The sequence below is a fragment of the Phalacrocorax carbo genome, chromosome 2, assembly GCF_963921805.1.
Source record: "Phalacrocorax carbo chromosome 2, bPhaCar2.1, whole genome shotgun sequence".
NCBI lineage: Eukaryota > Metazoa > Chordata > Aves > Suliformes > Phalacrocoracidae > Phalacrocorax > Phalacrocorax carbo.
Window position 1 is genome coordinate 130,901,151 of NC_087514.1, and position 24,972 is coordinate 130,926,122.

The 24,972-nt window shown below is 51.8% G+C and overlaps 3 protein-coding genes and 1 long non-coding RNA gene across 18 annotated transcripts in view; 3 read left to right on the plus strand and 1 right to left on the minus strand.

Annotated features, from left to right (window-relative positions):
* HOXA3 (homeobox A3) overlaps nt 1-5,177 on the plus strand; it is a 45,170-nt gene extending 39,993 nt beyond the window's left edge. For 14 of the 15 annotated variants that reach the window (XM_064444357.1, XM_064444361.1, XM_064444365.1 and 11 more), the window contains 2 exons: nt 1,474-2,062; nt 3,519-5,177. In XM_064444357.1, the coding sequence (XP_064300427.1) occupies nt 1,591-2,062; nt 3,519-4,288 (1,242 nt within the window). In that variant the 5' untranslated portion in view covers nt 1,474-1,590 and the 3' untranslated portion in view covers nt 4,289-5,177. Of the gene's footprint in view, nt 1-324; nt 535-1,473; nt 2,063-3,518 lie in introns of those variants that run through there. The other variant, XM_064444369.1, reaches the window with a different exon arrangement.
* An 877-nt stretch (nt 5,178-6,054) lies between these two features.
* HOXA2 (homeobox A2) lies at nt 6,055-11,519 on the plus strand. Its single transcript, XM_064444371.1, has 2 exons — nt 6,055-10,031; nt 10,748-11,519. Exons 1-2 carry the CDS (start codon nt 9,650-9,652, stop codon nt 11,491-11,493), a joined length of 1,128 nt encoding a protein of 375 aa, XP_064300441.1. The 5' UTR covers nt 6,055-9,649; the 3' UTR covers nt 11,494-11,519.
* Nucleotides 11,520-12,018: 499 nt separating this feature from the next.
* Nucleotides 12,019-16,401, minus strand: LOC135312069 (uncharacterized). The gene is made up of 2 exons (XR_010371707.1): nt 12,687-16,401; nt 12,019-12,479 (listed from the first exon to the last, which is right to left on the minus strand). It is a non-coding gene; the product is annotated as an uncharacterized LOC135312069 (long non-coding RNA).
* On the plus strand, nt 15,947-18,759 carry HOXA1 (homeobox A1). Its single transcript, XM_064444372.1, has 2 exons — nt 15,947-16,853; nt 17,275-18,759. The coding sequence occupies exons 1-2, from the start codon at nt 16,217-16,219 to the stop codon at nt 17,628-17,630; spliced, it is 993 nt and encodes a 330-aa protein (XP_064300442.1). The 5' UTR covers nt 15,947-16,216; the 3' UTR covers nt 17,631-18,759.
* Nucleotides 18,760-24,972: the final 6,213 nt, after the last annotated feature.

Consider the following 24,972-nt stretch of genomic DNA (forward strand, 5'->3'; position numbering starts at 1 on the left):
ATAGCCAGCTGCTTAAGTAGAGAGAAAGTGGCAAAAGAAACGAGAGCTCTTCTGATCCGAAAAGACGCGGTTGTTTGTCAGCAAGGGGGTAGGGGCACGGTGAGGAACACACTTTAATTTCTGAGAACAATGTGAGAGCGTGTGGAAAGAGCTCCTAGATTGGAGATTACGCGCAGGTCTCCTCTCTCATTCATGCGGGCGATTCTTTAACTGGTTATTTTCAGGCAGGTAACCAGTAGACTTTAATCTGGAAAACAAAAAAATATTCTCAGAAAGAAAGAAGGACGGGGGACAAAAGGGGGGGGTGGGTGGGTAAGAAAGGGATTCGCCCGGGCAGGAGAAGCATTCTCTGGGTTTGTGTCCACCCTCTCCCCAGCCAAGTGACCCTCATACATCAAATTACATAGCAGTTTCCAAGACAGAACCTATTATCGCTAAGTTGGAAGGAAAGTTCAAGCCGTGGTCATGGAGATGAACGCTGGTTTTTCAGGTTCCTGGTGTGTTTTTTTCCCTCAATCCATCATGTTTTAACAGGTAGGATCTGGCTGATCCCACGAAAAAGTTAGTATCTTGAAAATAACTGTTGGGAAAAACCAAAGCAACAACCAAAGCGCCCAACTTGCCTCTGCTGGCCTTGCTGAAGGGGCTTCGCGCGGCGCCGGGTGCAGCTGAGGCCCCGGACCCACTCGCGGGTGGGAGGCGGGCGCGGGGGCTGCGTGGGGCGGCCAGGAGGGCTCCGGGGGCCGAGCGGGAGCCACTGCGGGCGGCGGCGGGGCTCACCCGGGCAGAAGCCGCTGCTGCCGGGGTGCCTGACCCGGGCGGCTCGGGGCGGTGTGCGAGCACGGAGGGGAGAAGGTGCTGGCTTTGTTTATTTTCCTACGGAGCATCTCATAGACAAGCCAAAATCCGTCACTTGGGATCGGGGTGTGTAAATATCCCTGGCTAGGAAACCTTTCCACCCTGCTCCTGCCCCCTGCCACACGCAGACAGGAACAATCTCATGTATTTCTTTGAAGTTGTATGGAGAGCCGTAACCTGGAGAGAAAGGCTAAAAATAAAATTACGCCCGTTACAGGAGAGGGTTTGATCCCAGGGCTGGAATGAAGGAACAGCCCAGCCCTTCTGTGTTACTGATTCCTCGACCACCCTTATCTCAGAGACTGGTATTAAAACAGCCTCTTGGTGATAAATGATCGACCCCCTTGCCATGTGGTGCCCTGCTCTGTTTCTTGAGAAGAAAGAAAGAAAGAAACACCCTAGAAAGCCCCTATCCCGGTGCAGCAAAGCACATATTTGTAGCTGCCAGTACATCCAGGCAGCTTTTATATCGAAATGCTCTGCGCCTGAGGCCAAGTCATGCTGCTAAATATTGCTGACCACTTTTTCTTTTATGGCTTTCATGTCACTTAGCTATTGAAAGTAAGATGGATTTGTACCATTTCTTCACCCTGCTCTGCTCTCCCCACACCCCAGGTCTGCTCGGAGAGGCCATTGGAGGAAGAGCGCCACGTGACAGAGGGGTGCCAATGTTATTCTCCAAGGGTGTCAAGACCCTGTCAGTTTGCGAAATAAATATTGGGAAACAACGAAATGCAAAAAGCGACCTACTACGACAGCTCTGCAATCTATGGTGCCTACCCCTACCAAGGAGCAAATGGTTTCACTTATAATGCGAGTCAGCAGCAATATCCTCCATCTTCATCTCTTGTGGAAACTGAGTACCACCGCCCCGCGTGCTCCCTCCAGTCCCCTGGCAGCTCTGTGCCCCACCACAAGGCCAATGACATCAGTGAGAGTTGCATGAGGACCCTCCCCAGCCAGCCTCTCCAGCCCCCTGGCCTCACCGACCCGCAGGCCCCACCGCAGCCGCCTCCGGCCCAGCAGGCACAACCTCCACCTCCATCCTCTGCCTCACCATCTCAAAATGCCAGCAGCAACCCTGCCCCAGCCAACCCCACCAAAAGCCCGGCTCTTAACTCGCCCACCATGTCCAAACAGATATTCCCGTGGATGAAAGAATCTCGGCAAAACACAAAGCAGAAAAACAGCAGTTCCAGTTCAGGTATGAAACACGCTCCCCTCCCCTCTCCCTGGGTACCCCTGGGCTGGTCTGGCAGGGAGGAGGGAAGCCCTGCCCGCCTTCACTTTGGGGAGGGGAGGGAGGGAGCTTTTTTCCTCTCCAGGTTGACCCCCTTGAGCTATTGGAAAGGGGTTGCCACCACTTGCAAGGGGAGGTCAGTGAACAAACCACCCCCTGCAAAACTTTCCCAGCCTTGGAGGATGGCTCCAAAGTGATTTTGTTTCCTAGTGGCTAAACCACTTGTGCCCTCCTGCATCTATCACATTTCCTAGGTAATCCCCCCTCCAGTAAATCATGTCAGTGTGGAACAGCCCAGGCCTTAAACCAGAGGCCTGTCCCGAGTACTTTGTTGGCATGGTGCTGTTAGATTAATAAGACAGTGACCTATCTCTGCTGAAGTGTAACAGGAATAAAATAGCTCATAATCACGTGCAGGCAGGATCAATGCCCTGCATGCAGCCAGAACCTCTTCCTATTTTAACAAGCTGATTGGCAAAGTTTCAAGCCTGGTAAACAAAAATCATTCTGGAGTGCCATAAACTTCAGCCCATAAAATATTATTTGAGGGATGGAAGTGTATGTTAATGCTTTTATTGCTCAAGGAAACCCAAATCGATAATACTAGTACTAGCTCCAATGCCCAGGAGTTGGGCATATATTAACCTTTTCCTCTTTTTCTCTTAAATGTGCCTTGGAAATAGAGTACAAAACTTTAGCAAGTGTCTTCACCAGTCTGCCTTTTAAAGCTCTGGCAACATTGCTGTTTACAGCCTTCCATATCATGTATTTATTTTATTAAAAATCAGCAACATCTAAATTTGTCTGTATGCCTATACACAAGCCTAGCCACTGTATGTTCTTTGTATGTATATTGTACTTCCCAATCACTACCATATGTTTATGCTATATGCTAGACATGATAGAAACACTACACTGTCAGCTCTATGCTTATATGTTATAATTTTATATTGTAGATACCCTGACTTTCAGGCACCTCTAGCTGATGTGTATACATCAGGGTTTTCAGAAAAAGAGGGCTGCAGGTCTTTACAGCAATGGAGAACAGCTAAGTCTTGAAGACCGTGATTCCACCATGTCAGCAGAGCCATAGGTTCACCTTCAGAGTTTCTAAACCCCACTGTGTTTCCCTGAACCTTTCTTACTCCTTTATGCAAAGCTCAAGATATGTTGTATGCTGTCATTCTTAAAGGAAGCAAGTGTAGTCATATAGTGACACTAATGAGGCAAAGGAAGTCCACTGAGGTTCGTAGCTTGGCACGACTGAGCTCATGCTATAGGGGAGTACTTGGTGCACATGTGGGTGTCCATCTTGTGTCCGAGAGTCGGACTCATCAGGTGCTGGTGTTGTTGGCCGTTGTCTCTGGTTGCTGTGTCCGGGTTTGCCATGCTGATTGTGTTCTTTGTGTGATTTACATAGGTGAGAGTTGTGCTGGTGATAAAAGCCCCCCGGGGCAAGCCTCCTCTAAGCGAGCCCGTACAGCTTACACAAGTGCCCAGCTGGTAGAACTGGAAAAGGAGTTCCACTTCAATAGGTACCTTTGCAGGCCACGAAGGGTAGAGATGGCTAATTTGCTCAATCTCACAGAAAGACAGATCAAAATCTGGTTTCAGAACCGCAGAATGAAATACAAAAAGGATCAAAAGGGCAAGGGCATGATGACCTCTTCAGGAGGACAGTCCCCAAGCAGAAGCCCTGTCCCTCCAGCTGCTGGGGGATATCTAAACTCTATGCATTCTTTAGTAAACAGTGTCCCCTATGAGCCCCAGTCGCCTCCACCATTTAACAAGCCTCATCAAAACACCTATGGCATCCCTGCATCGTATACCGCTCCTCTTAATAATTGCCCACCTCCTCAAAAGAGATACACGGGGACGGCAGCTGTGACACCTGAATACGATACTCATCCTCTTCAAGGCAACGGTTATGGGAATCCACATATACAGGGAAGCCCCGTCTATGTAGGGGGCAACTACGTGGAGACCATGACCAATTCTGGGCCTTCCATCTTTGGTCTAACTCATCTCCCTCATCCTCCCTCTGCCAACATGGACTACAGCGGGGCTGGGCCAATGGCCAACAATCACCACCACGGACCTTGCGATCCGCACCCAACATACACAGACCTTACCGCTCACCATCCTTCTCAGGGAAGAATTCAGGAAGCGCCCAAACTCACCCATCTGTAAGAGACAGGAGTCACTAAGTGGAACACCAAGCCCCCAACTTTTGGAAAGTACTCACCCCTTCCCTTCTCTCTCTCCTCCCCCACCCCATGTGCCCTTCCCTCCCCTTCTCGTTTCTTTTATTCGTTTTGGTTTGTTTTGTTTCCTTTGGTAAAAGCGTTTTCTAGTTTATGTGACGTAGCAATATTTGTTGCTTGAATTGCTCTATAGTTTCACTAGTGGATATTTATCTTCTTGAACTGTAGCCTTGTGTCTCACTTTGGGAGTATGCAGAGGCTTTATACTTTAACTTCTACACTTTTATCAAAACAGGGTATATGAACAAATTTTCTATAAAAGGAATTCTTAAATGTGAATTTGTTCGTACATGATTGATCCCACGGGGAAGCAATTTTTTTTATTGCACTTCTTTTAAATAGCGAGAAAGACATCAAAAGCGCTTGGACAGGGACTCCCTGGACAATTATTAATACGTGTAAGTCTTTCAATGTGTGTATGCTGGTGAACATTCAGATTTATTTATTTTTTTTTTGCAAACATTGAATAATCTAAGTGTTTAAAATTTTATTTATCCCCATTTGTTCATATTTATATATATATAAAAAAATCTGTACCCTGAATATTCAGGAAGTATTTACCTGGCCATATGTTAGATGGCATATCGGCACGCGTAGGGAATATAATTTCAAAGGAAACTATAACTCCTTTTCTTAAAAATGGTGATAATGATGATGATGATGATGCAATAAAATCTGGGAAAAAAGATCACGGTTTGAATATTTTATGCTTGTAACATCCAGCTAGGTGGAAAGCGTGTGAAGCTGAAAAGGCTAGATTTGTTTTCAAAGTTATACATTCCTTGCTGCTCACGTTCTGAAAAAAAAAAAATAAAGTTTTTATTCTGAATAATAAAGAGTTAAGAACATGTTCTTCACAGCGCAAAGGAAGGGAGAGCCCTTCATGACGTGGGGAGTTGGGAAACTCGTCTGTAAACTCACACGAGGATCCGTTCACCCACCCCAAGGCCCCGCGACGCCTTTTCAGCATTTCATAGGCAGAGAGAGGGATGTTGGGTGGGATTTTTTTGTTGTTTGTTTGTTTCCAGCGTGGTTTGACGGCCGCCGGCGGCGGCCGCCTCCTCCTGCGCCCACCCGGCGCGGAGGTCAGGCGGGCGTGGGTCGCCCCCGCCCCGCGGCTCCGGCGTGGGAGCGGCCGCGGAGCAGCGTGGGGAGCGGCCCCTGCCCCCCGGGCAGGCCAGCCGGCTGTGGGGGTGGGTGGGTGTGGGTGCGTGTACGCGTGTGTGTGTGAAGCACATGGGAGCAGAGCTCAGGATAAAGCCCCGCGTGGGTGCGGGCGCGGAGGGGCCGCATGGTCCCCGGGCTCGCCCGCTGTGGAAGGAGGGGAGCCAGGAGGGGCGGCCCCGCCCGCTCTGGGGTGCAGGGCTGGCAGAGCAGGCCCCGGGCCGAACCCCAAAGGCGGCTGGGGGGTGGATGCCGAGCACTGCTGCCTCCGGACACGGCTTTTTCCACCCGCCGCCGTTTCCTCTCTTTTCCTTAAAGAAGTGGGTTTTCTCTTTTTCCCCCCCCTCTATCTCTTTTTTTTTAATTAATATTTTTATTTTGTTGTTGTTTCCTTTTTGCTGATCTGCCTCACCCCCACCGCAGCCTGAGGCTGTGGGGGAGGGGAGCCTTGTGTTCCCTCTCTTCCCGCGGGGGTGTGGATGTTTGTGCGTGTGTGTGTTGGGGGGCGGGGGGGGTGGGGGGGACACACGGTACTGCAGAAAGGCGACTGTCCCGGCCCCAAACGGGAACCCGCGGGGGTCTCCTGTTCGAATCGGCTGGAGGTGGAAGGCAGAAACCCGCAAGCGTGTGCTCAAATCCGATTTTTCTTCCTTTCAGGCAAAATGTCTGTAATTTTTAGATTGAAACTTGAAAGATAAATCAAAATGGACCTTAATAGACTAGGTAAAATATACCCCTGCACGTTTATAAAGACATATTCCTATGCTGTGTAGATAATAACGCACGCTGTTCACCATCTGTATCTTTTAGAGCACAGAAAAAAATGTCGCCATTTTGGTCTTGTGCTGAAATATTATTAATCTTTGGGCTTTATCTTGTTCCCAGAACCATCCTTGCCTGATGCTGAAACATTGTCATGCACCCATGAATCTATATAGAGCTTTTCTGCATAAATAGATAAAGCATGCTCAGTCAAAGAAAGGGATTGCAAATATATTTATACCGTGCTGTTTATTGTATATATAGATGTGTAACCGTGGAGGGAAAGGTTATGCAGTCTGATATTTTTCATTGAAACCTGATTATTACCCGACACAGACCAACTACTGATTATTGTTTTGTAGGCGAAGGAAGCATTTTTGCAACATTGCAAGACATTGCTCGTTTTAAATCAGCGCCCGTATAAAATCCAAGCCGGGCCCCCTCCCCTCGGATCAGTTAGGTTAGATACAACAAAAGGTAACGGTACAGTCGGTGGTTCTTACTGTGTGCCTCCTTTAGCACCACGAATTCCATTTCGGGAAATGTTGGAAGAGAAGGAATTTGGTGTTTCACACCCACTCCCCCCACCCCACCCCCCCACTCCGAAGAAGGATAAAATACAGGCGATTTTGCCCCCTTCTTCCCAGAAACCGTGCTCAACCCCTTCGTCGGAGCCCGTAGGTTGCAAATAAGAATTTGTATTTTTGCATTTTAGATTCTCCCCATTAAAAGATCCCTCTGGAGGCAGAAGTAATTGATTTGCCCAAGAATTTCGCGTCCTCTCTCCAAAGGTTTTGTTCCAGGTGGTTTTTGTATTAGACTGACCACAAGAAACAAATGTGCAGAATAGAGACACCCACACAGGTTTTTACTCACAAAGCCTGGTTAAAGTCCAAACCTCTCTCTTTATTATTTGTCATCCTGCTGTTAATCCCAATATTTTCCAGAGGGGGAAAAAAAAAAAAAAAAAGAAAAAAAGAAAAGGAAAAGCCCGGCCCCAAGGTAGGCACTGAGAAACAAAATAAAGCCGGACTTTTCCCACAAGCAGCCCAGTCCTCTGCCAGCATATTTTAAAAGCAGCTTTTTTCCTTGTTTACTTGCGTTTCTTGCTCTGCCTCTTTTCTCGGCCACATTTGATCTTGGAAAGAGCAAGAAGCTTTAAATGTGTTCTTAAGGGCCAGTAGCTGTCAAACCTTTTGGCGGCCAAGATTGATCGCGCGCAGACACCACCAGAGCTTTGTTTGGACTAAAAGCAAGAAAATTAAACCCCTTGCATTTTCCAACAGCATCGATATTTGTAAGGCATCCCTTTTGAGGGATTAAATGACAGGTCTCGTTCTATATTTTATTTAAACAAGCAACCACCAAAAAGCCCATTTAAAGCCTCCCGGCCCCTCCCCTCCCCCTCTCTCCAATGCCTTCGCAGATATGCTACATCTTGTGGGTGCATTAACTTAAAACCGATTTTTAAAAATGCACTTCGTGCAGTCTGGACGCAGACTGATCCGCTGAGTGCTCGGGGTCTTGTTTTCCCTCCCCCCCCCCCTTCTTTTTCTTCTTTTTTTTTTTTTTTTTTTTTTTTTTAATTACGAAGAAGCTTGCCGACCCCTTTTTGGCAACTCCGAGAATAAAGCGAGACGGCACCGCATCGCGCTGGCGATGGTCTCCTGCTCCTCGAAGACGCGGAGAGCGGCTCGGAAGCGCCTTCCCCCCTCGGCCTCCCAGCGCACCCCACCCCGCCGGGCACCCCGGGCTCCGCGGGAAGGCAAACCCCGTCCGGGCTGCCCGGGGAGGCTGTGACCGTAGGATTCATCAGGCCGGGGATTGTGGCCATCATTGTCATCGCTCTCCTTCTCGCCTCAGCCTGGTTGGAGAATTGTGCCCAAAACATCCAAATTCGGGACTTGCCTCGACCTAGCAGGGGCCACTGGAGGCGGCGGCGGCGAAAACCAAGCGTCGGAGGCGAGTGCCGTCTCAAGTCATAACCCCGCAGCATTTTCGCTCTGCCTGGTCCCGTGAAAACAAACCCGCTACCAGCCCATATATTTCCTGGTAATCGAAAATACTCACCAGACCCAGCCTACTACGGTTATTAAGCAAATTATGCCAGCAGACGGGAGTATCGTTTGCAAGCTAAGGCACAAGATTTGGGTTTTTTTTTAAAGAGGCAACAGCCAGACGCGTTTGCAGCCTCGCGATTTGGCTCTCCCAGAGAGGTACTCCTAGGGTTATGTTTTACGGTCCAATCCCGGGAAGCCAACTGGAGAGGGAAGTCATGAAGCACAAGGGCTGCTGCCTATTTGACTCTTCCCCTAGAAGCAAGGTTGCTGAGGAAGATCCTGTTAAACAATGGCTCGGCACCGGCGGCCAATTGTTCTCCGTACTGTACACCCGATAGCCACCAAAAAAAAAAAAAAAAAAAAAAGAAGGAAAAAAAAGAAAAGAAAAAAAAGAAAATAAAGGAAAAAAGAAAAGGAAAAAGGAAAAAAGAAACAAACAAGAAAAATAATAATAATAACAAAAAGAAAGCAAAAGGAGCCCATCGAGGCTGAGTCGGGAAGGAGAAACTAGTTTTGGAGGAAGCGCTATTCCTAGGAAAAAATCAAGACCCTCTGCTTCAGACTCCTGCCTGGGTGCAACTTCTTATGCGGGGGCCTGGCGGTGTCAAAAGTTTGAAGATTAATGGATTACTTTGTTAATGACTCAAGGCGTCAGATTGAGGTGCTTAAATGATTTGTGAGGTGCAAAGCGTTTTCCTGACAGTCCCAAACAATGAGAGAAGAGTGTGCGGGTGGAGGCGAGGGAGGCAGCAGGCTGCAGGACAAGCAGCCACACACACACTCTCTCGCACACACACACACACACACACGCACACACACACACACACACACTCGCAGCCTCTCACACAAACATATCCACGCACACGCACCCTGCCCCCCACCCCCGATCATTTCAGATTAGGACGCCAAGGGGATAGATACTCGAGATATCATTTCCCTCTTTAAAAAAAGTGTAAATAAAGCCTTTCTGGCCCCCAATGAGGCGTTCCTTCCCGACTTTTTTGGATCAATCAAACAGACAGTGGCTTCTTTTGATTAAAGCCCAAATTGTCATTGGGCAGAGGCAATCATGTGACAGCCAATTCGGTCCAATTTCAACCTTGTCTCCATGAATTCAATAGTTTAATAGTAGCACGGTCCCCATACGGCTGTAATCAGTGAATTAGAAAAAAAACACCCCACCAGCGATCTTCTATGCTATATTTTTTTCTCCTCTCTCTCCTTTTTCCTGGGCCTTCCCCCCCCCGAGCCCCCTGAATCCGAGGGAACTTTTTCTCCGCGGGGGCTGCCAGTTGAAGGCCATGAATTTCGCATTTGAGCGAGAGATCGGTTTTATCAATAGCCAGCCATCGCTTGCTGAGTGCCTGACATCTTTTCCCCCTGTCGGTGATACATTTCAAAGTTCATCAATCAAGAACTCGACGCTTTCACACTCGACACTGATTCCTCCTCCTTTCGAGCAGACCATCCCCAGCCTGAACCCCGGCAGCCACCCTCGCCACAGCGGCGGCGGTCGCCCCAAGGCGAGCCCCCGCGGCCGCAGCGGCAGCCCGGGCCCCGCCGGCGCCCCGCCGCCCCCGGAGTACCCCTGGATGAAAGAGAAAAAGGCGTCCAAGCGATCCGCGCTGCCGCCCGCCTCGGCCTCCGCCTCAGCCGCTGGACCTGCCTGCCTCAGCCACAAAGGTCAGTCCAAAGACTTGCCGCCGGCCCCGCCGGGCCGCTTTTTTTGGCTCCCCGCATCCCCCCGGCTTCGCGGGGGGACGAGGCGGAGGGGCGGGCGGTCGGGGAGGACGGAGCTGGCGGGGCTCGCTGGAAAGCCAAACTTTCCCCAAACTTGCTTAATGCGGGATGATTTATTTGAGTTGGAGCTGACCTCTCTTGTCTCGCCGTCCTAGAGTTAGGATATTTGACAGTAATGAAGAGTGATAGATTGCTCCCGCTCAGCTAAGCAGCTGATGCATTAATTATAAATTGCGGTATGGCTAATATAAAGTTTGCTCTGGTGTGGGGAGGTTGGGGAGCCGGAGGCAGTGATTTGGCCGAGGGGGCCGAGGGGCACGCAGCACCCAGCGCTCAGCAGCGCAACACAATGGGTTTACTGCATCCAAAGGCGGCCATTTTGTTGCGGGTGCTATTTTATGCTATATGGACATATAGATATAGACACATACGTGCAGAGAGAGGACTCCCCCCACCCCACCCCGCCCCGGGATGCGATGTGCTCGGGTGCTGAAATTCAATCCGTGCATTTATCTGTTTTGTGGGTGCGTGCGTGTGCTTTTGCTTTCGCTGTTCTGGCGGTGGTGCTTTGGGGTGCGTGTGCGTGCGGTGCTGGTGGTTTTCTTTTTCTTTTTCTTTTCTTTCTTTCTTTCTTTTTTTTTTTTCTTTTTTTTTAACAGACCCCCTTGAAATCCCCGATAGCGGTAGCGGTGGATCTAGGCGGCTGAGGACGGCTTACACCAACACCCAGCTTCTGGAGCTAGAGAAAGAATTTCATTTCAACAAGTACCTCTGTAGACCAAGGAGGGTTGAGATTGCAGCCTTGCTGGATCTGACCGAGAGACAAGTCAAAGTCTGGTTCCAGAACAGGAGGATGAAGCACAAGAGACAGACCCAGTGCAAGGAGAACCAAAACAGCGAGGGGAAATTTAAGAGCCTAGAGGACCCCGAGAAAGCGGCGGAGGAGGAGGAGGAGGAGAAATCCCTCTTCGAGCAAGCCCTCAGCAACGTCTCCGGCGCTCTCTTGGAGCGGGAAGGCTACGCTTTCCAGCAGAATGCCCTCTCCCAGCAGCAGGCGCAGAATGCGCACAATGGCGAGTCCCAAACTTTCCCCGTTTCGCCTTTAACGAGCAATGAGAAAAATCTGAAACATTTTCAACATCAGTCACCCACTGTTCAAAACTGTCTCTCAACAATGGCCCAGAACTGTGCAGCTGGCCTGAACAATGACAGTCCTGAGGCCCTAGATGTCCCTTCTTTACAGGACTTCAACGTTTTCTCCACAGATTCCTGCCTACAGCTTTCAGATGCAGTTTCCCCCAGTTTGCCAGGATCTCTGGACAGTCCCGTAGATATTTCTGCTGACAGTTTTGACTTTTTTACAGACACACTCACTACAATTGACTTGCAGCATCTGAATTACTGAGAAATTAAAGACGTCCTCTCCAAGGGTCCTGCTTTCTCCTCCTCATTCTTCTTCATTTTTTTTCCTGCGAATTAATTTTATTGTTTCCCCCTCCCTTTTCCTGGTCAGTATTTTCTGTTTGTTGCCCCCCTCTGCTGTGCCATTTTGCCGTTTCTTACGAAGTTTTAGTTGTGTTCAATTTTAACCTAGCCACATTCTAGGTCCTTCTATGAAAGCAATATATGAGGTCTGTAAGAAAGTGATCATATAGGAATTGTATCTTCACTTTCTTTTTATTTTTGTATTGCATTAGGATGCGTTGTCATAAGTATTTTTGGTAGAATAAATTCTTGTTTGCTACAAGAAGCTTTCTCTTTTTTTCTTTCTCTTTCTCCCTCTCTTTTTCTCTCTCCTTTCAAGACTGATAACATGATGGGTATTTCTGCCCCTCCCTTCTACTCTTAATTTACTAATAACCAAAATCCAACATTCTGACTACGAGCTCGCCCCTTATGGCAATTTAGGACATTTATTAGACAGGAAAAACACCTTCAAAATCTTTATTGCAAGCGCTCTCACAAGGGGAAAAAAAACCCCAAACCAAACAACAAACCAAAGAAACTAAAACCATTCACAGCTTTGATGGAGACCTCTTCCTTTTAATGTATAAATGTAGCATCTTATCTCCGTGAGGATACAAAGCTTGGAAATGCTGAGCTGTAACAAAAGCATGAACGAGCACTTTCTCCCTTACAGGCAAAACATAAGAGACACTCGGTAGGATAAGCGTCTCCTGCAGAAACTAGCCTGTTACGTACAGGAAAGGCGCTCTTTTTTTTTTTTTTTTTTTTTTTTTTGGGGGGGGGGAGGAAATAATCTTGTTTTTCTAGAAAGTAGTGCTTAGCAGCCAGCAAGCTGTTTCAAGAAGCGTATCTTAAAAAATATCAGAGCTCACAGAGATTGCTCCTGGTTACTTCTCACGTGCTGAACGGTCCAAGGAATCAGCCCTAGAAGGAGAGGAAATGGAGAAGTTAGTGCCTGCGAAATCAAACGGGTGGCAGAAACGCAGGAGGGGGAGGGGGGAAATTTAGGGAGGATTCAGCCCCCCCATTCCGTTCTTTTGAGGGGCGGTGAGGGGGCACAGCCGAAGATATTTTTCTGTTTAAAACTTCTCGCGGGGCGAAGGACTGATAACGAAAAAGGGAAACTCTGACCTTAAAGTTACAATTTCCTCGGGGGTGCTCACTCTCTGCTGGCGGCAGCAAAGATGGGCTCTCAGAGTTCTCCACCACATTGCCCACCACCCGGCTAGCGGCGTTGCCGGACCCCGAAGCGGAGGGTGAGCCCCGTCCTTCGGGATAAAACCGAGCAACAGATGCCAGCGGGGCTCTGCCGCTCCGGGGCCGGGCGATCCCGGGCGGGTGCGATCGTGTCTCCCTGTGTGCGTGTGATTGGGTGTGAGTGCGTGTGAGCCTGTGGTTACATTGCACGGACGAGCAGGGCTTGCGCGGGCTTTGTGGCCGGGGCTCTGCTGCCCGTCCATGCGAGGAATGTTGTCTCCCAGCTCTGCAACACGTTGTGGAGTTGGGACGCGTGGGTTATAGCTGGAAGGGCTGAACGCAATTCTTCCGAAAGTCATAAATCAAACTCTTTCTATGAATGAGAATGTCATCAAAGAGATCAATTGCAGGAACACATGCACAAATAAAAATCCTCTTACGTATTTGCCGGGGCTGGGGATCCCCGTCTAAAACCATTAAGTGAGAAGGCGTTTAGTCATAACTCATTTTTATTGCTCTTTTAAAACAACAGCTTGGCTGAGCTGCGGACGCGGTGAAACCTCGGCCCTGCTTCTTGTCCTTCTCTCTGCTCCAGCCCTGTCCCTGCGGAAAACGAGTAGCCTTACCGGCATTTTAACTCCTCTGCCACTGGGTTAAATCGGACTGCAACGTGCACGTAGGGACTGGGGTCACTTTTGTGCCCAGATTTCTGGATGCTGACAATGCTTTAAAAAAATAAAAAAAAAGAAAAAAGAGGAAAAGACGCTACGAGATTGAAACTTCTCGCAAACTTCGTTAAAATAAAAGGGGGGATTCAGCGAGCAGGAGTCGCCTCCGAGTCTCCCGGTGAGCCCTGGGGCCACAGCAGGGGCACACTCCCACGGAAAAGCCTAAAGCGCCGGGATCGCCCCCTCGGCCCCAGTCCCGGGCGGGAAACGCGGAGCGGAGCCGCGGAGGGGCGCGGAGGGGCCGGGTCGGCCTGCGGGCAGAGGGAAGGGGCGGCAGCCCCCCGCGCCGGAGGGTGGGGGTGTCCCCCTCTACTCCGGCCCTTCTCATGAGGTTGCCCCCACGCACAGTACAGGCAGCAAAGCCCCAAAGCCTCGCCAGGGAGGCAATGCAACAAAAGAGACAATAGCACGAAAAAGGGAGAGAAAAAGGATTTCAGGATGCTGGAGACTGTAAGAGAGGTGCTGTGATTCGGCGGAATTTAGGGGTAAACCCAATCTATTTATAGTAAAATATACTTTTTTTTTTTTTTTCTTGGCTGGCTGAAAAAGCACTGAAAAGATGCCAGCCCTTTTATTAGTAAACAGTCCCAGCGGCCTGCCTTTTTTCTCTGCCTTATGCAGTATTTATCACAACTGGTTTACAAGAATGAAATAAATGTGTTTACAGCTGTAACCGTAGCCAAAATTGGTGCAGTATAATGCCATAAATGCCTCTGGAGTGTTGTTGCTCTGGTCCTCCACCCCGCCCCCCTGGAGTTTAAGAAACCGAACCTTTCCAAAGGGCTCCTTAACCATCCGTGCTGGAGTAGTAAATCAGAACAAATAGAAATACTGAGGTCATACAGATAGACGCGTGGTGGAGAGAGCAGCTCTTCGGTTTTGGCTGGCAGTAGAGGGGCCGTGGAAGTGGCATGGGATAAGGGCTGACCTAATAGCAGTAAGAGAGCTTTTGCACCTAGAAGAGGATGTTGTTCATGTGGGAGGGAGGAGCTTGAGGGTTTGTGTGTGTGTTCGTGATCAGGGAGAGGTGGCATGGTAGAAGAGCCTTTTGGATTTCAAAACAAGAACCGAGTGTGAGAACAGAGGGACGCAGGAGCCGCCTGGAAATGCACCTGCAGAAATAGAGGGGGCAGCCCCTCCTGGGGCTTTTGGCAGGGAACATGACTTTCCAGCCACCTATCCCCGAGGTTAGCGCTTCGCAGGACGCCTCTTTGAAGCGTGTTGGTGCCGTCTTGTCTCCCTGCAGACGGCTGGGTGCCCCGGGACGGACGGATGCCCGGCCTTTACCTTCTCCTTCCTTTTCCGCATACGTAAACCGAATATGAGTTCGCAACCCACCTCCCACCGCCCTCCCTCCTTCTCTATCTACGGACCCTTTTTTTTTTTTTTTTCCGTGGGGGTGGGGAAGGGTGTGTTGGAGTCGATGCTCAGCGCGGTTCCCAAGGGTCCTGGGGCCGCCTCTACCACTGGCCATCTGCCACCTCCCGCCACTGCCGGCCCGGCTGGCGGAGCGCAGGGACAAAGAGGCCGGGGCGGCGGACCCTGCGCCTCCCGCCGCTCCTCTGCCCCTGCCCCGGGCCGCCTCCCCGGGCCGCCGGGCTGCGACCCGCGGCACCCCGGGCAGCCTTCCCCCCGCCCGGTCCCAGGGCGGGCGGGCGGCAGCGGCGCCGCGGGGACCCAGCAGATGGGCTGCGGAGGCCGCGGCCCCCCCCCCCATCATCCATCCCCTGCCCCTGGCTCCTCCTCCCCTACCCCAGCCCCGGGCTGGCGCGGGTGAGCCCGGCGGAGGTGCGGGGGGAGCAGGGATGCGGGCCAGGGGGAGGCCGGCGGGCCCGGGAGAGCACAATGGCCGTCAGTCCCAAAAGCGGCTCATTTCCATGCTAATGTCCGCGGCCTCCTGGTGATGCGGCTGGACAAGCCCCTTTAACTCTTGGCGTCGCGTCGCGCTGGGACTGCGGCGGGGGCAGATGCAGCGAGATGCCTCGGCCCCATCCCCAACCCATCTCCATCCCCATCCCCATCGTCGGCCCCATCCCCATTCTCCGCCTTATGATCATCCCCGTCCCTGTCTCCATCCCCGTAGCAGTCCCAAACCACATCCGCGGTCCCATCCTCATCCCTGTCCCCAGGGCCGACGGTCTCAACGCTGCCCCTCCAGCCCCCCCTTGCACCGCGGATCCAGCCGCCCCTCCCGCGTCCCGGCCGGGAGATAGGGGGCTACAGGGGACGGAGGGGGGCAGCGACGGAGGTGTCCAGCGCTGTCCTGACAGCGCCGACATCAGGGGAGGCGCCGGGGCACCCTCGCTGCCGCAGCAGCACTCACCCTGGAGGGCACGGCCGGTGGGCTCCGCGAGTCGGGCGCAGCCGCAGGGTCTCTCCTTGCCTTCCCCTTTCAGCCGGCAGGCGGGACCCCGGCGGCGGGATGACAGCCCCCCCCCTCCCCCGCCCCGCCGCCCCCCGGGGGGCCGCCGCCGCCCTGCCCCGAGGTTCCGCGCCGCGCCGCGCCGTCGGAGCGCTCGGCGTTTAAATGCCCCCGACGCGGCGATCTATCAGCGGCAGGAGCCGGGAAAGTCCCGCAGGCGCCGCAGCCATTGGCTGCCGCCCCCCACGTGCCTGCCCGCTGCCTGTACCTTCGTGTCATTTTCCTGCCGGCCCCATGGAGGAAGTGGGAAAGTTGGCGCGGCCCCGCAGGACGCTGAAGACCCGGTGGCGGCGTGACAGAGGGACGCGGCGAGGATGAGCTCCTTCCTCGAGTACCCCGTCCTCGGCGGCGAAGCGGGGGGCTGCGCCGCCCGCGCCTACCACCCCGACCACGGGATTACAACTTTCCAGCCCTGCGCCGTCAGCGCCGGCAGCTGCAGCGGGGAGGACCGCTTCCTGGCGGGCCGCGGGGTGCCCATCAGCCCCCACCGCCACCACCACCACCACCACCACCACCCGCCGGCCCAGCCCGCCGCCTACCAGCACCACGGCGGCCTGGGGGTGTCCTATGCGCACCCCGGCTGCGGCCCGACCTACGGGGCGCAGGGCTTCGGACCGGCGTACGGCCCCTACCCCCTCGGGCAGGACGCGGAGCTGAGCGGCGGCTTCCCCCCCTGCGCCCCCGCCGTCTACTCGGGGAGCATCTCCTCCTCTTCCTCGGCCGCCGCTCAGCACCCGCACCCGCACCAGGGCTACGCGGGGGGTCCCGCTCAGTACGTGCCTCCCCCCTACGGGCAGGAGCAGCAGAGCCTGCCCCTGGGCACCTACAACCATGCCCTCTCTCCCCTCCACGCCGGCCACCGGGAAAACGCCCGCTCCCCCTCCGCCGAGACCTCGCCGGCGGCGCAAACCTTCGACTGGATGAAAGTGAAGAGAAACCCACCCAAAACAGGTCAGTGGCCGGCGGGAGGGTCGGGGCAGGGGCCGCTTCTCTCTCTCTCCCCCTCTGCCGTGGGTGCGGGGAAGCGGTGCGGGGTCCCGCGAGGCGCCGGCCAGGTGGGGCGGCCCGCACCTCTGGGAGCAGCCTCAGCCGTCTGCCCGCCGCGCTGGAAGCCAGCGCCGCTTATCCCTGACTCCCCCTCTCCGCCTCTCCCGCGGTCATATTTCTTGCAATTCATAAACCACTTATCAAGTTTCCTCTGACACTAGAGGCTGACTCCGGTTTAGCACCTCGCACTCCATCACTCACCCTGCCGGGGCTTCCCTCTTATCCTAAGAAGTTCTTGCTCCCTATCGCTTAGCCGGTGTGGACATATTGATTACGTCGCCTATAAATCATTTGCGCTTACTTACCACTGCATGTCCCCTCGCAGGCAAGGCTGGCGAGTATGGCTTCGTGGGGCAGCCCAACACCGTCAGAACTAACTTCACCACCAAGCAGCTCACCGAGCTGGAGAAGGAGTTTCATTTCAACAAGTACCTGACCAGGGCCAGGCGGGTGGAAATCGCTGCCTCCCTCCAGCTCAACGAGACGCAGGTGAAGATCTGGTTCCAGAACCGGCGGATGAAGCAAAAGAAACGGGAGAAAGAGGGGCTGCTGCCCATCTCCCCCACCGCCCCCACGGGCTGCGAGGAGAAGGCGGAGGACTCCTCGGAGAAGTCCTGCTCGTCGCCCTGCAGCGCCTCGCCCGCCTCCTCAGCCTCCGACACCCTCGCTGCCTCCAACTGAGGCCCGCCGCGCCCCGACGGCCGCCCGGCGCGACGCCCCCGCCAGCGCAGTTCGCCTCCGTTCACCGCCGTTATGTCGGCCCCTCGCTCCGTCCATCGGTCGGTCGGTCGGTCGGTCGGTCTCCCCGAGAGGTCCCGGCGCTCCCCCTTTCCTCGCCGCTGCCCGGCCAGTTCCGCCACCCCCTCGCCTCCCGGCAGCCGGGCCCCGGCGCCTTGGTGCCAAAAGATTTTCTCCCCCTCCCCGAACCCCCCCCCCGCCCCCGCCCTTCTGCTGGAGGAGCTGTGTTAGCACACGCGTAAGGGTCTCCCTCCTCCGCTGCAAGGACGTTCCTCTGAGTTTCCCTGAGTGAAAGACCTAGGGTACATAACCTCACGAAGAGATGCACTATTGCAAGTGTTTACACGACTTATAGGACTTTCATCCCCTTAATTTAATCTATTCTTTGTTCGTGTCTATGAGTTTGTTGCTTGTAAATACTTTGTCCGAGAGATTTATCTTTTTACAGATTTTTTCTAGAAAATGACGTTTCAATTATCAGGTTAAGCAGGGTGAGCGCATTCGCCAAACTGGATCCACTTTTGTATTGGTAAAGCCGACGACCATATCAACGTCTTAAGCTCAAGCAGATACCTCAAAAAAAAAAAAGAAAAAAGAGAGAAAAAAAAAAGTAGCGCTATTTCTTTAAACGTGACAAACAAGGCTTCAATTGCACTAGGTTTTGTAAACCTTACCCAGTGTGCTTGCCCCCCCTCTTCCTCCCCCACCCCCCCAAAATCTGTGCTGGATTATGCTCAACCAAAGGGTATAACCGTCCAAAAGACCTCACCTCTTCCTATTTTCATATTAGCCTTCCTTTAGACTCGATGTCTTTTCAGCCTACTCGTGAATGTGACGAATGGCCAAATGAATGTATAATTTCTGTGGTTGGTGTCTGGACCATTGCATGACGCACCGTGCTTTGCTGTACTGCGGGTACACTGAGTTCTATCAGTTGTCGTGTGTGAGCGAAATGTCCTCCTGATTTTCTGTACAATCATAAAAGGCTCTGGGATTCCACCGGTGATGGAAGCCAGGGCAGGATTTACGGGTCCTTATAATGTCTGTAATAAATATATTCCACTTTCAGGTAGCCCTCGTCTGCCTACCTCTGCATGACGTCAGCGCCGAGTCACAGGCTGGGCTCAGCGGTTTGGTTTCCCTTATTTTCTACTGCTGGGGCCTTTCCAAGGGGGAGAGGGAGGAAGAATCTCCCAACGTCACTCCTCATGCGTTGTTTTGCCGGGGTCAGAGCTCCGGCTTCCCAGCCGGACTCATAGCACAAAACTTCTTCCTTTCCTATGCTCAAATAATATTATTTTTAGAAAATATAAGGCCCTCCTCTCCCTCCTCCGTAGCTGGGAGGAATTTATGATCCCGATCTATTTCTGAAGCACAAACACGAGAACTTCCTGGGTCAAGTGCTAACCTTTTCACCTTGGGATGGATGCTGACACTTAGATAAACAGAGCATGCTTCAAAAGCAGAAACTGTCTTCAGCCAGTCTTTCCTCACATCGCAGGCCCCTTGCCAAGGGCTGCACATTTAATTAGCCCGGGCACTAAGATGGTCCGTCTTCTTCCCCCCGCCCCCCCAGGCTACCATCCCTGGCGGCTGACGGGTGCCAAGGTGGGAGGTGGCTCCCAGGTGCTTCTGGCATTAACCCCAACCCATTCCCCACCATCATCACCACTTCGTTTTTATTTATTTTTTTTTTTTTCGGGAAAAAGAGCAAATTCTCGCAGGTAAATATCACAAGATTTCCAAGAGGTGTCAAATATAGTAGCGGGTCGGGGACGGTGGGGAGAAACCGGGTGGCAGGAGGGAGCAGGGACATGCTCAGCTGGACGGGATGGGGGTGTCTTAAGTCACTGCTGCCTCTTGAATTTCCTTCGCCCGGCCCAGCTGCGGAGGAGTGCTCCCGGGCTTCTCCCGGGGCCCGGCTGCCCGCGCAGGCTCGGCTTTGCGGGATCCGCAGAGACTTCAACGAAATTTTCTACACTTGGGCGTCAAAAGAGACAAGCCCCGATTTGCAAGGCGCGGCGGCCACATCAAGAGCCGAGCTATCTGCAAGGGAGCAGAGCTGTCTCCAAAGGCTCCCGCCGATGCCTCTACTTCTTTCATTTCCCCGCCTGCCATATACTTTACCTTTTGTTTATTAGTGTAAAGCCACAAAGCAAAACAGATGGCCTTCTTCCAGAGACTTGGATGTGCTAAAGTGGCATTTGCATGCCAATGAGGGCATTTCAATATCGAAATCTGGATCTAAACATTGCTGGAATCCGGATCTGCAACCCGGCTCCCCCGGTGTTGACTTAATGTGTTAGAAAGAGCAGCCATAAATTATAGCGTAAATACGAGAGACAAGACACTTGTCAGTGCGTCAATCTGCGGTGAGCGATTCATCGGCAAAGAATCCCTGCTCCTTCCAAGCCCAAACCCCGGGTTATCTTTCTTTTTTATTTTTTTTTAATTTTATTTTCCGCAGCCCTGATCGATTTCAAGCAAAGACACCCCAAACCTCCCGATCCTGGCTCATTTTTTTAGCATTATTGTTATTATTTCGATGCGATCAGCCTTTTTGGGTGAGGGGGTGTGGGGAAGAGGAACGAAAATCTCTAGCTTAAGGTTTCTACCACAAAAATTTCGCTAAAAAATTCAGAGCGTGAGTTGCCCTGATGGAGACACTAATTTGCCCTTCGGGTCATAGGGATTCTTTTGGTTTTTACACCTTTAAAATTTATTTAAATTTTTCTCTCTAGAATCTCGGGGGAAAAAAAATTAAGACCTCCCCCCCAAAACAAACAAACAAACAAACAAAAAAACACAAACCCCAAAGCCAAACTCCAACCCAGTCCGCGTCCAAATGTCAAAGGGAGTTTAGCATCGTCCTATCATACTTAAGGCCGTTTCAGCCGTTCACCTTTAAAGTTTACTTTTGGAGGCTATTGAGATGCTTCGGCGTTTTCCTCTGGGGCAATCAGATTGAAACCGATCAATATTTACTCAGTCTGAAAGGGCTGTTGAAAAGGCAGCTAACAACAAACTGCTTAGCTGCTCTCCCCTCTTTAATCTCAGGTTCACCGAAAGTTCAAGCAGAAATGAATTCGGTGATGGGTCACTTTAGAATAAGTCCCAGTGGTTAATCTCACAGCCTTGGTAAAGGCAACAATCACAGAGTCATCCCTCTCCCTCTCGCTGTCTCCCCGGCAGCAGCAACTTTCCTCTCGTTTTTGCCCAGCGGTATTTACTAAATCTTACCCGCTTTCCGCTCTTTTGCGGAGATGGCAAAAGCCCAGCGGCCCCCCCCGCCCCCGCGCTGCGGCCAAGGCGGGTACCCCCGGCGAGAGGTACCGGGGGTGCGGGAAACAGGACCCGCAAGGCATCCTGCGTTTCCGGGGGGGCCCGAGGAAGAAGGGAGGGGTGCTTGGGGCGCTCTTTCTTCCCGGCAGAGACGGGGGGCTGGGTGGGGAGGCGGCTGGAGGCGCCCGGCAGCTGGAGGGAGGCGCGGGGCTGTGTTCCCCTCTCCATCCTTTATGGGAAAAGAGTAGAGAGAAATCTGGGCAAAACGCGATGGACGTGCTGCTAATTGCAGGGACCCTTCAAAGGCCAAAGTTCACGTAATCACTGCATAAATGCATGCTTAACAGGGATATATTAGTACCTCTCTAATGGCAGCTCACGTTTGGATATAGGCTCAAGCGGGGTTTCACCGGCAAATCGTATCTCAGGAGCTGCCCCCGCTCCCGCACAGGCATTGCCCGAAAGTCGATGAGCTCCCGGCCGGGCCCCGGGGGGGTGGGGGCTCCGAGCTGGGCCGGGCCCCGGGGGGGCCTCCGAGGTGGGCCGGGAGAGGAGCCAGGGGGAGGCGCCCCTGCCCGCCGCCCAGCGGGGGGGCCCTGACCCTGCGGGGAGGAAGGGGGGTTGTCTGTAATTTTTTTTTTTTTTTTTGGGGGGAAAGGATCATTTCGGAATGTTTTCTCCGCGTAAGCTTAGGAGCACGATCTCTTGTTTGTTTTCCCCAAGCAATTAGCTCTGTGAGATCGCAGTAAATTGGTAACCACAAAAAGGCAACAGAGAAATAATTAAATTAATAATATATGAATAAACCGCAATAAAATAAAAAAAAAATTTTCTTTTCTTTCCTTCTTTCTGCCTTTTTCTGCGTCTTACTTTCTCTCTCACCTTTTCTTTCTTTCTCTCCCTCTTTCTCCTTTTTCCCTTTCTTCCTTTCCAAGGCAAACATTCCTTTTCTCCCCCAGGCACACCGCTTGGCCGACTTTCACTGTTAACATTATTCTTTAATGGTTTATGTGTCATAAAATATTACAGGTCACAGTTACTCCTGTTTCAGGCTCAGAAAGACCATTGAAATCAATGGGAACTCTAGAGAAAAGAAGTCTTCCCTTGCGCCTAAAAATTTGGGGGCAAACTTTGTTGATTTTGATCGTGTGAGGCGCCCAATTTTTTTTTTTTTTTTTTGCCATATAACTTCAAAGGGATTACTCATTTCAGTAATACGAGCAGAAATTGGCCCGGGAAAATGCTTCCGCGCTCTTTTTAATAGGGCAGTGACATATTTTAACCGTTTGTTCCACACGGAGAATGTTTCAGCCATTACTTGCACAATTATTTTGGCTTTCCGATCTTCTTTCCTTGAACGTGTATGTCTCGTAAAGTTAAATCAGGGTTATTGATTCTTATAAAAACGTGGCCGAATAACGGTCAACCTCTATTACGATGAAACCATTAGCTAGTTCACGACTTTTTCGGGTGCTCAGTTTATAAATACAAACTCAACGCCCTGCAAAAATTTGCCCCGTTCAAGAAAATAAAAGTAGCAAAGAGAAAAAAAATGAAATAAAACCAAATACAAGCCCAAACGAGGAACGGCGAGAGGACACGAAGCCAATCTCAGCCACAGGCTCTTTTGCCTGTGTTCACATCGGTGTAAGATGTGGTGTAGCCAGCGGGAAGCGGGGGGATTAGGAAAATACAGGGACTCATGGAGCGTTTTCCTCGCAACAGTTGTAGGAAGTGTCCGAGCGGTCGGGAGCAGGGGCACCCGCCTGCTGCCCGCCCCGCCGCCTGCCCGGCTTCCCGGCGCTGCCCAGCGGTTACTCTTTGCATCCCATGCGTTTGGCTTTGCCCATAAGTGTTTACACATTTTCTTATTCTGACCTACGCGGGGTTGTAACTCGGCGGGCCACTCGCCGCCAGGAAAAAAAAAAAAAAAAAAAAAAGAAGAAAAGAAAAAAAGCAATATGCTATCGATAATTAAAAAATAAAAAAGAAATAATCCAAGGAAATATCTACTTTGATTGAACGCTTCGCTAACGCATTTTGTAGGGATCGATTGCATTCGCAGCTGTCTTCGGGTTTGATCTTCGGGAAATGACTAATACGAGGAAAATTCGTTGTGTGCATTGTAACAACAACGAAGCGGGGCTGCGGCCGCCTGGCCGCCCCGCGGCTCTCCCGCGGCGGGGGGCGCTGGGGCCGCGGTGCCCGGAGGCCGCGCTCCTCCGCACCCAGCTCAGCGGGTCACCCCTTAGGGCCCCCGGCTGCAGGGAGGGGGAACACGGAGCTCGGGCCGTGGGTGCCCCCCGCGTCCCCCCGGCCGGCTGCGAGCTGCGGGGTGGGAGGGAGGCTGCGGGCCGGCTGGCCGCGCCTGAGGTGGCATCCCAGCGCTGAGCCAGGGGTATCGCTTCTGATCTCCTTTGTCTATTAATACAGCCATCACCAAATCCCGGATAACCTCCCTTTCCCTCTGTCAACACCCCTCTGCTCCAGCCCGTGCTGCGGGAAGAGGGATGGGACCTGCCATCGGGGTCCTGTAGCAAGGGGGTGCCCCTTTTAGGGGTAACTTGGTGACAGACGTTGATGTTTCTAGGGAGCTCGGTAAACAGAAAGTTGGACTGGACTTTTTCATAGCCCATGTGGTTTTCATCATTCCCCGTCAGGCTCAGACCAAAGGCAGAAGCTTCCCTCTTCACACTCCTCGCGCCCTCTCATCTTCAGCAGTCACTCAGCCCTGGTGACATGGAATAAAGAGCAGAGAAAACACAGGAGACCAGGTTCGTTAAGTAATGAAAAGGGATGGGGGTGAGGATGAGGCTGGTGGTGGAAATGGGGGGTGAGGGGGAGTGGTAATCTCTCCTCCACTGTGCACCGGTGAGCCTTCAGGTGCACAGCACATCTGTATAAATCACAGACTCTGTCTGGACACAAATCTGGGGGAGCACATCGGAGGAGTCTCGGAAAATAACCACTTGTCCAGACTTCTCACTGCCTTCATAAGATGGTGAAGGTTATGGAAGGGGCTAAGTCACAGGGGTGGGGATTTCTACACAGTTTTAATTGAAACTTCTCTGTACTGATAAAACAAAGCTTTTCCTTGACTTTTGCAACAGGTTTACTACCTCAGCTAACTCCTGTGCAAAACATCAGTTACAGTGGAAATGCCATTCATGCCTCAATTTATATTCTTAGTGTAGTTGTGAAATATTCCTGCCAGTGCCCAGCAAAGGTGGAGACTTTAACCAGAATAGTCCATTTTGCAAGAAATAAAATCCCTGCAGCACTTGTCTGTAATGTCAGTGGATTCCACGTCCACGCGCAGCTGTGATGACAGACAGATCATAGACCAAAATGCATTGGCTAGGGTAGTGTTGTGTTCCTCATGCCAAGTTGGGGGGGGGGGGGCGGGGAAGTAAAAAAAACCCTCACTGTCTAGAAACTGAAAGGTGATTCCATCTGCTCTGAGCTATCGAAGAACCACGCATATTTCACTGTGCAAAAATGTTATCTTGGAGGAACACTCCTCCAGCAAACAGTATTAGCATGAACAATACGTTTAGACATGGAAGTGGGTATTGCAGAAAAGCAAGACCCTGTGGGGTTTTGCAATTTATTACACCCCCATCCATATATTTCATTTTTTTTTATATTTCTGACAGTGCTAGGAGGCAAGGCAATGGTCATGGAAATAGAGGGTAAGGCAAAAAGGGTCTGAGAAGATCTATCCTCTGGTCAGAACAGGGTGAGGAATGACATACCTCAGCTCACACTGTGCTGGATATGTGCAATATCTTTATGCATAGGAACATGAATGTTCCCCCAGAATCTAGATTTACTCAAAGAGGCATCACCCAAGCTCTTTTCAAGTCAGCTCACAAACAGAAAGATTTAAATGTTAGCAGAGGCTTGTACCGTTGACTTTGAGTGGGACCCACTGTGGCCCATTGCCTAGGGAGATTCAGCTCACCTGAGACTGCAAATCAAAAGATTAGGTTTACTGAACCTG